Source organism: Tarenaya hassleriana, unplaced genomic scaffold (genome assembly GCF_000463585.1).
Source record: "Tarenaya hassleriana unplaced genomic scaffold, ASM46358v1 Cleome23, whole genome shotgun sequence".
Classification (NCBI taxonomy): domain Eukaryota; kingdom Viridiplantae; phylum Streptophyta; class Magnoliopsida; order Brassicales; family Cleomaceae; genus Tarenaya; species Tarenaya hassleriana.
In genome coordinates this window covers 1,894,875-1,903,647 of record NW_010965625.1, presented here as the reverse complement: position 1 = coordinate 1,903,647, position 8,773 = coordinate 1,894,875, and the positions used below count along the sequence as shown (strand labels likewise).

At 38.8% G+C, this 8,773-nt stretch overlaps 2 protein-coding genes across 8 annotated transcripts in view; both read left to right on the top strand.

The window, feature by feature from the left end:
- The first annotated feature begins 406 nt into the window (after positions 1–406).
- Positions 407–7,753, top strand: LOC104815315 (DExH-box ATP-dependent RNA helicase DExH10). Of its 6 annotated transcripts, none has more exons than XM_010543666.2 (18): positions 407–688; positions 870–1,332; positions 1,494–2,047; positions 2,514–2,828; positions 2,931–3,035; positions 3,128–3,196; positions 3,437–3,604; positions 3,700–3,771; positions 3,843–3,959; positions 4,415–4,624; positions 4,707–4,865; positions 5,212–5,301; positions 5,440–5,532; positions 5,733–5,886; positions 6,032–6,180; positions 6,273–6,368; positions 7,103–7,195; positions 7,419–7,753. In XM_010543666.2, the coding sequence occupies exons 2-18, from the start codon at positions 918–920 to the stop codon at positions 7,527–7,529; spliced, it is 2,970 nt and encodes a 989-aa protein (XP_010541968.1). In that variant the 5' UTR covers positions 407–688; positions 870–917; the 3' UTR covers positions 7,530–7,753. The 6 variants fall into 6 exon arrangements, with proteins under 6 accessions (XP_010541968.1, XP_010541966.1, XP_010541967.1 ...); XM_010543664.2 differs by having other exon boundaries at positions 408–579; positions 870–1,221; positions 1,383–2,047; XM_010543665.2 differs by having other exon boundaries at positions 408–579; positions 861–1,221; positions 1,383–2,047.
- A 989-nt stretch (positions 7,754–8,742) lies between these two features.
- Positions 8,743–8,773, top strand: part of LOC104815314 (biotin carboxylase, chloroplastic-like) — a 7,311-nt gene continuing 7,280 nt past the window's right edge. The window contains exon 1 of one of the 2 annotated variants that reach the window (XM_010543660.1): positions 8,743–8,761. The gene's annotated coding sequence lies outside the window, so the exon portion shown is untranslated. Of the gene's footprint in view, positions 8,766–8,773 lie in introns of both variants that reach the window. The other variant, XM_019202737.1, reaches the window with a different exon arrangement.

Sequence of the window (8,773 nt, the reverse complement as noted above, 5' to 3'; positions counted from 1 at the left end):
CATGAAATCCCGGTTTACTGTTCAATCCGGTCGAATTACCATGATTTCTCGAAAAACCGCGAACTGCATATGTGACAAAAATTTTCTGAGTTGACCATACACGTAACATGCCACGTTGGACAGGTCAACGTGGTTTTTTGACCAATTAATCTTAAGGACGGTTATGGAACGGTTTAACAAATTGAGTAATTTTTATGTTCAATTTTCTAAATTTGAGAATTAATAGATACTTCTACAAATTTAGGAATTTATATTACACCAGTTCGGAAATTTTGAGAGTTTTTTCCTAAAATTATTTTCGTATATTTCCATCGAAAAAAAAACCCACATGGGCGTATTTTTTTCTCCATTAAAAACTAAGGAGCGCATTTCTCACAGGCTTTGTACTTGTTCTTGGGCTTATGGTGTTAGGGCTTTTCTTCTTCTTCTTTTTCTTTTTGCTCCTGCAAAAATTTTCAAATATTTTCTTCTCACTCGCCTCCAGTTCTACTTCAGCCGCTTGATTGGATTTTTACCAGTTTACGAATCCATTTCTCGTTTTTTTCTTGACTCGATAAACCCTGATTTCGTCCCGAGTGGGTACTGACTCGGTAAACTTGTCGTTTTATTTCGTCTCAGAATTAGCTGGAGGTTAATTGCGTGCTGGTGTTGATGTTTGAGCTGGAAGAACTTTGTTAAGCGTTCTCTCGTATGGTGTTATTTAGCTTTTTGTGTTTATTGTTACTTGTAATGTAGAGTTTGCGCGCGCGTGTGTGTGTGATCATGTCTGATTTCGATTTGTCACATCGTTCTGCGTTTATCTCGTTTGAAGGTGAAGGAGCTGATGCTAATTCCTGTAATTTTTTTCCCTCCATTTTAAGCGTGAATAGGTTTTGCAGCGGAATTAAATCTGAGCTTTGAGAAGACAGTTTTTGAAAATGGAAGATTCAGGGGCACTCGGCAAAAGAAAAACACCCGAGGAATCGAAGGTTTCTGACAAGTCGACACAAGATTCTGCAACAAAACGTAGAAATCAAACTCGGACATGTGTTCATGAAGTTGCTGTTCCCAGCTGTTATACATCAACAATGGATGAATCAGTACACGGGACACTTGCTAATCCCTTGTTCAATGGAGAGATGGCCAAAACATACCCTTTTGAGCTTGACCCTTTTCAGAGAGTATCTGTGGCATGCTTAGAAAGAAACGAATCGGTTTTGGTATCAGCACATACTTCAGCAGGGAAAACTGCAGTGGCAGAATATGCCATCGCTATGGCATTCAGAGATAAGCAGAGGGTTATATATACTTCCCCCTTGAAAGCTTTGAGTAATCAGAAGTACAGGGAGTTACATCACGAGTTTAAAGATGTTGGTTTGATGACTGGTGATGTCACACAGCAGGAAAAACTGCAGTGGCAGAATATGCCATTGCAATGGCATTTAGAGATAAGCAGAGGGTTATATATACTTCCCCCTTGAAAGCTTTGAGTAATCAGAAGTACAGGGAGTTACATCACGAGTTTAAAGATGTTGGTTTGATGACTGGTGATGTCACACTCTCGCCTAATGCGAGTTGTTTGGTCATGACGACAGAAATTCTGAGAGCGATGCTTTATAGGGGATCAGAGATTTTGAAGGAGGTTGCTTGGGTTATTTTTGATGAAATTCATTACATGAAGGACAGGGAAAGGGGAGTTGTTTGGGAAGAAAGTATCGTGTTCTTGCCACCGGCTATTAAGATGGTGTTCCTTTCAGCAACAATGTCAAATGCAACTGAATTTGCTGAATGGATTTGTTATCTGCACAAACAGCCATGTCATGTAGTATATACAGATTTCAGACCAACACCTCTGCAGCATTATGCTTTCCCTATGGGTGGGAGTGGACTATACCTAGTGGTTGACGAGAATGAGCAATTTCGGGAGGACAATTTTATGAAGATGCAGGATACTTTTCCAAAGCAGAAACCAGGTGATGGGAAAAAGAGCTCGAATATCAAAGCAGGAGGAAGAGTTGCTAGAGGTGGGAATGGCTCGGGGGGCTCTGACGTATACAAAATTGTAAAGGTATCTTTTTTTTTTCTCATGTTTGATCTGAGTCTGAGGTTTCTTAGGGAGCCATGTTCTCCTGATTCTATGCATAATTTTCCCTTGTAATATGGGTTGCTTGTGATGCTGCATTTAGGGATCGTACTAGCATTAGACCATTTGTACTTTCTAGTTCAGAGGTTGTCAAATTCTTCTCAGGCACATTAAATAGTTGTTCTTTTGAACTTTCTGTTTGCAATGAGATGGCACAAAAATTGTAGAAAAACCCTCAAATTTTATCTTGTGATAGCAAGCAGTGGAACTAATGCCATCTTTACTGTAAGATATCGAATAACACTTTTCTGCTAACTGGTATTGTAAGCAGTGCTCTTTGTTTATGCTTCAGATTCATTTCCCTTGTGGTAGACTTGTTCAAATCACATTGTTGTCATAAACATCCTTAGTTTGTTTGTTGTTTCCAAAGGAATGTTTTCTATTATCGCAGATGATCATGGAAAGACAGTTTCAACCAGTCATCATCTTCAGCTTCAGTAGAAGAGAATGCGAACAACATGCATTGTCAATGTCCAAGCTTGATTTTAATACGGATGAGGAGAAGGAGGCTGTAGAACAAGTGTTTAATAATGCTATTCTGTGTCTGAATGAGGAGGATAGATCTTTGCCTGCTATTGAACTGATGTTACCTCTGCTCCAACGAGGTATTGCAGTTCACCACTCTGGCCTTCTTCCTGTTATCAAAGAATTGGTGGAACTTCTTTTCCAGGAAGGACTTGTGAAGGCCCTGTTTGCCACAGAGACTGTAAGATGTTTTGGGCATTATGTTATAATTATGAATTGTTCGTTGTGTATTTGTTCTCTGCACTAATTCAGTGGCATTCTACTTTCCGTTCTTCTGTATCAGTTTGCTATGGGTTTGAACATGCCTGCAAAAACTGTTGTATTTACAGCTGTTAAAAAGTGGGATGGTGATAGCCATCGATACATAGGGTCTGGTGAGTATATCCAGGTGAGTGATCCTTGGTTGCTGTTGCTGAGATCTTGGAGGAGTGCCTCGGTATGAAGTTTTCATACTTTCTAACTTATACTTCAACATTTTAGATGAGTGGCAGGGCTGGACGTCGTGGGAAAGATGAACGTGGTATCTGCATTATAATGATTGACGAACAGGTCGTAATTTTTGGAGAATTTTTTTATTCTCGGGATTTCTTTTCATTGAGACAGCCTGTTAAACTTTTTCCATTTATCGGAATATTTGGGCATTTTCATCTGTTTATTGAACTCTAATGCATATGATATAGCGATATATGCACAGAGGAAATATGCAGTTAGGCGTATTATAGCCTTTATTCGTCCAAGATGGTTAGGTAAAGAGAATTCTCACTGATGCCTTTGTGTGCTCTTCAACAGATGGAGATGGATACGTTGAGGGACATGGTGTTGGGTAAACCGGCCCCTTTGATTAGTACCTTCAGATTGAGTTACTACACAATCCTGAATTTGATGAGCCGTGCTGAAGGACAATTTACAGCTGAGCATGTCATAAGGCATTCGTTCCACCAATTCCAGTATGAGAAGGTTTCTTGCAAACCGATCTCTCGTTTTTGCTCATGATATTTGTTTTATTAGCCTTTATTTTATGTGCTTATTTTCCATTGGTGTACCTCTCACAGGCCTTGCCTGACATGGGGAAAAAGGTGTCCAAGCTCGAAGAAGAAGCCGCTATACTTGATGCTTCTGGAGAGGTGCTCATCAATGTTTCATATCTGGCTTTTATAAAACAAGTCAATTCCGACTTTTCATTTTTGTTTTTCAGGCTGAGGTTGCCGAGTACCATAAGCTAAAACTTGACATAGCTCAACTTGAGAAGAAACTGATGTCAGAAATAACAAGACCTGAAAGGGTGCTTTGTTTTCTTGATACTGGTCGGCTGGTAGGTCTTGAAAAAGTTCATCTGATCAGTTGTTGAGCAATTACTTTTACTCCATTTTGTTTAAAACTTATCAATTTGTTTCTATCTTATCTGTCCTTGGGAAACAATGTCTGTCTGAAAACTCTGATCTGCACCTCCTGATTGCTATTTACTATTCTACTCTAAATCTTCTGTATGCTATAAGATGATACTTATTAGCTTAGTAAGTCTTGCTGCACAAGAATGTTTTCCCGTTCTTCAGTTGTGTTCAGAAGTCGTACCTAGAAGTTTATAGGTCAATTTGTTTAGAGGATTGATGTTTCCGGTTGTCAACAAATCTCTTTCATGGTTTATCCGATTTTATTAAATCTATTCTATGAATGAATAATACTATGTAAGTGGAAGTGACATGCTATATTAGGCTCCTATATGAGAAAGGTTACAAGTAACTTACCGTCACAAGTGTTTATTCGCAGATCAAGATACGAGAAGGTGGTACAGACTGGGGTTGGGGAGTTGCAGTTAATGTTGTGAAAAAGCCTTCAACAGGAACTGGTTCTGCCCCTTCACGGGCTGGTGGATATATAGTGGACACTCTGCTTCACTGCTCTACTGGTTCTAGCGAGAATGGTGCAAGGCCAAAGCCATGTCCTCCCCGTCCTGGGGAAAAGGGTGAGATGCATGTGGTAAGCACCAGCTTCTACATAATTAGACTTAAATTAAATTAGCACTGCTAGATTTTCAATATTGCGTTTCTGCCATTTTCAGGTTCCTGTTCAGCTTCCCTTGATTTCTGCTTTAAGCAGACTGAGGATATCGGTTCCTTCTGATCTTCGCCCTCTGGAAGCAAGACAAAGCATACTGCTTGCAGTGCAGGAGTTGTCAAGTCGCTTTCCTTTAGGCTTTCCAAAACTCCATCCAGTTAAGGTAGTTTTCTGTAGTAAACAAATAGGTTTCTTTTGAGCTATTACTATTATGTTTTCTTTGATGAGCTTAGGATATTGTTCTCTGTGGCAAACACTCAGTTCGAGGGTGCATGAATCTTGTGCTTGCTGGTTTTCTGTCTGGGGAATTTTTACATTAGGATAAAATGTCTGGAATGGGTGGCATAACTGTAAGTACGTAAAATTGTTTCCCCATATGCATATGCAGGGTTCATTGTTCTCCAATTGTGTGTTGTGTTTGCTGCTAGTTTTCGATTTTTGTGCTAGCAAAGCCTTGGCAGACTGCATGATATTTAAGGTCTCTGACATGGATATAAACTGTTTTTCAGGATATGAATATTCAAGATACAGAAATTGTGGATCTGGTCAACCAAATTGAAGTCCTTGAGCAGAAATTACTTGCTCATCCGATGCTCAAGGTTTTACTGAATATTCAACTTTTTTTTTTGTTCTTGATTTTAAATGCAAGTTTAAGAGAGATGAGAACAATGTTCTTAAAAATGTAGATTAACAACTTAATCCAGTTATAAATTTGGGCCATGTTGTCTATGCTGCAGTCTCAGGATGATCAACAAATCAAGAGTTTCGAGAGAAAAGCGGAGGTGAATCATGAAATTCAACAAATCAAAGCAAAAATGCGTGATTCCCAGGTATTGTTCGTAATGCTCCTTAATGAATATATCTGTACTTACATAATCTTGAATTACCTATGTTCTGGTTGTTTAGAAATCATTTTCTTTGCCCCATCGGCGGTCAAACTTTCCTTCCAGTTGGAATATTAGCAGTGAAAGATTGGAAAATAGTTGTCCCTAAAGACTCTTAGATGTATTAATTTTTTTTCTCTTTGCAGCTCCAAAAGTTCCGAGATGAGCTTAAGAATCGTTCACGGGTACTAAAGAAACTCGGACATATAAATGCGGATGGTGTGGTCCAGTTAAAAGGAAGAGCAGCATGCTTGATAGATACAGGGGATGAATTACTGGTCACCGAATTGATGTTCAATGGTACGACATCTTTAGATACGTACCACTGAATTGGGGAATTTTTTTGCCACTTTTTCAGCCTCAACATTTTAGGTGAACAAGTGAGATTTTAAGGTTATTTTCGAGTTTCACTTACTTGCCAATGTATGCATAACTCTTCTTGTAGGAACTTTCAATGACCTTGATCATCACCAAGTTGCATCCCTTGCAAGTTGTTTCATTCCCGTAGATAAATCAAGCGAACAAGTAAATCTGAGAAATGAACTTGCAAAACCATTCCAGCAGCTCCGGGATAGTGCTCGAAAGATCGCAGAGGTATACTTGTTTGCCTCTCTGAGATGGAAAGCATTTTTCCCGTTATTTTCATCTTGTTATTGTTTATAATTCTCCTCTTTGTGCGATGGCAGATACAACATGAGTGCAAGCTAGAAATTAACGTTGATGAGTATGTTGAATCGACTGTCAGGCCTTTCTTGATGGATGTTATCTACTCTTGGTCAAAGGTTGGTAAAATATTTTAAGCTCCAAACTTCTGATATTGATATTGCCAAAAAGTTTAATATATTTATAGCTTATATATGGGTACAAAAAGCTAGGGGTGGCCATTTGATTTCGTGATTTGATTCAGGTTCAGTTTGATTATTTCGGTTTTAAGAAAACTAAACCCATTGGGTTTTAATATTGCATACGGGTTGGTTCAGTTGTTTTGTTAGGATTCATTTTTTTAATAAAATCCTCATTTTTGAAAGAAATTTTCAGTTCTTTCTATGTTCGGTTCGTGTTGGTTAGGTTATGTTTGGGTTCGATTATTTCGATTTTAGAAAAACTATAACCATTTGGTTTTAATAGTGAATTTGGTTCGGTTTAGTTTCTATTTGGGTTTTGATAAAATATTCATTTTCTAAAGAAATTACTGGTTTGTTTTAGTTATTTTTATATTCTATCCGGGTTTGGTTTTTTCGAATTTACAGGAATTACACCCATTCGGTTTTTATATCGGATTCTATTCGGATATAGTTGTGTTATTCGGTTTTGTATAACCGAACCGAAATGACCACCCCAACCAAAAAACTACCACCATCTCAAGATAACTGTGGCACCTGCATATCGGATTCATTCTTGTTGAAGAAAATACCCTTTTTGCTCTTATTGTTGAAACTCTTCGTTAAGTTACTTGCCCATTACGGTGCGTTCCATTGTTTTCTGATCTTCTTCTCCCATGTGTCTACTCTGATAGGGTTCAAGCTTCGCAGAGGTTATACAAATGACGGACATATTCGAGGGCAGTATCATTAGGAGTGCTAGAAGGCTTGACGAATTCTTGAACCAGGTTACTTTTTCCAGTCAATTTTTTTTCTTCATAATCCTATTGTTTACATATAAGAGAAAACAAACAATAGCAAATATAATCTTAACTAAGATATGAAGGGAAGTAGAAATACTGCTGACAGGAGAAATGTCGTAACTGATTAAACTTCTCGGAGGCCTACGGTTACGTTGCTCTGAAAGCTCTTTTGTTGTTTGCTTGACACTTTTGGTCGGCGGTTTTTCAGTTACGAGCAGCGGCCAGCGCTGTCGGGGAGAGTGGTCTGGAGAGCAAGTTCGGAGAAGCAAGCGCAAGTTTGAGGCGAGGTATTATGTTTGCCAATTCTCTTTATTTGTGAGTCCTCTCTTTCGCAGAGTACTTCAGTAGAAAACTTTCTCTAGAATCCTTTATAACAAAATTTTCCTACGAGTGTTTCTATTGGGGTGGATACGAATCGGGTATCCGAAAAATTTAGGTATTCGTGTATTAGAATTTGACACCCGCCCGTATTCATATCCGAGGGTCTGGTGTACATGAACTAATGTTTGGGTATCCAAACCTATCTGAGACTCTAACCGAGAATTTGCATTTAAGTGTGAGAGAGTCTGAGAGGTGAGAGAAATCGAAGTCGGATTCGAACCTGAGAAACCAAAACCCTAACCCGCCAAAGCTCGAGAGCAAGAGACTCGACCCGAGGGGCAATGGACAGTGGTGAGGTGAAATGAATACGAGAGAGTATCGTGCTAAAGTTCCTATCCTAATGGCATTTGACCGCAGTTGTCGCAAAAACGTGAGGTATTTTTGTGTTTTTATTGTGTGTGCTTATATATGGGTTCGAATACAACTGTTGGAATGTCGGCCAATGTGAATAGATGGTGAACCCGAACCTGGTGGAGTTTTCGTTTCGAAACCCGTCAATGGTTTCGTGACCACGATGGCTAAGCCCGGGCAGCTCATCCGCCCTCACACCCAATGGCATAGACCTAAAATCGACTTTCCCCCTTGCCCAACCGCGGCCTGCCTCAAGGTTTCTTCGGCAACCGATGGACATGGGTTGGGTATCCTAATTTTTTCAGATATTCGTCCTCAGTCTCATAGGTTCGGATTTCTCGATCACACAACTCGATTTTAAAAATTTTCTTGTATTTTTTTTATTTTTATTAGTTTTTATATCTTTGTATTTTTTTAATAATTAATTAATTATTTTAATTTGAAAATGATAAGTGATTTATTTTAATAATATCGATGACGTGCCAATTTTTATTATGCGGCACTGACGTGTACGATTTTTCGTTAAAACTTTGACGGTGTTAGGGTTTATATATTAGTTTGCAAAAAATAAAAAATACATATATTTTTACAAAATTTGAAGTACATGTATTTATCTGCAAAATTTTTAAAAATGTGTAATGTGTGGTGATAATTCCAAATCATTGGCGATTATGTTAGTGGGACACGTGGCAATTTATGAGTGGACAAGCAATATATATAAAATGGAGAGAGAGCGAGTGAGCCAAGCCGGTAAACTGAGTTGCCTTCCCGAAGTCTCAACCGCGGAGGCGGAACCTTCACTCTCCCTGACTTGTTCTCTTTCCTTATAGC

What these genes read in the sequence shown, in the direction of transcription:
- LOC104815315 (XM_010543666.2), top strand. Translation starts at nt 918, where the DNA reads ATGGAAGATTCAGGGGCACTCGGCAAAAGAAAAACACCCGAGGAATCG. An exon ending in ACGTATACAAAATTGTAAAG is followed by an intron (nt 2,048 to 2,513) that starts GTATCTTTTTTT and finishes CTATTATCGCAG; the next exon opens with ATGATCATGGAAAGACAGTT. An exon ending in CCCTGTTTGCCACAGAGACT is followed by an intron (nt 2,829 to 2,930) that starts GTAAGATGTTTT and finishes CTTCTGTATCAG; the next exon opens with TTTGCTATGGGTTTGAACAT.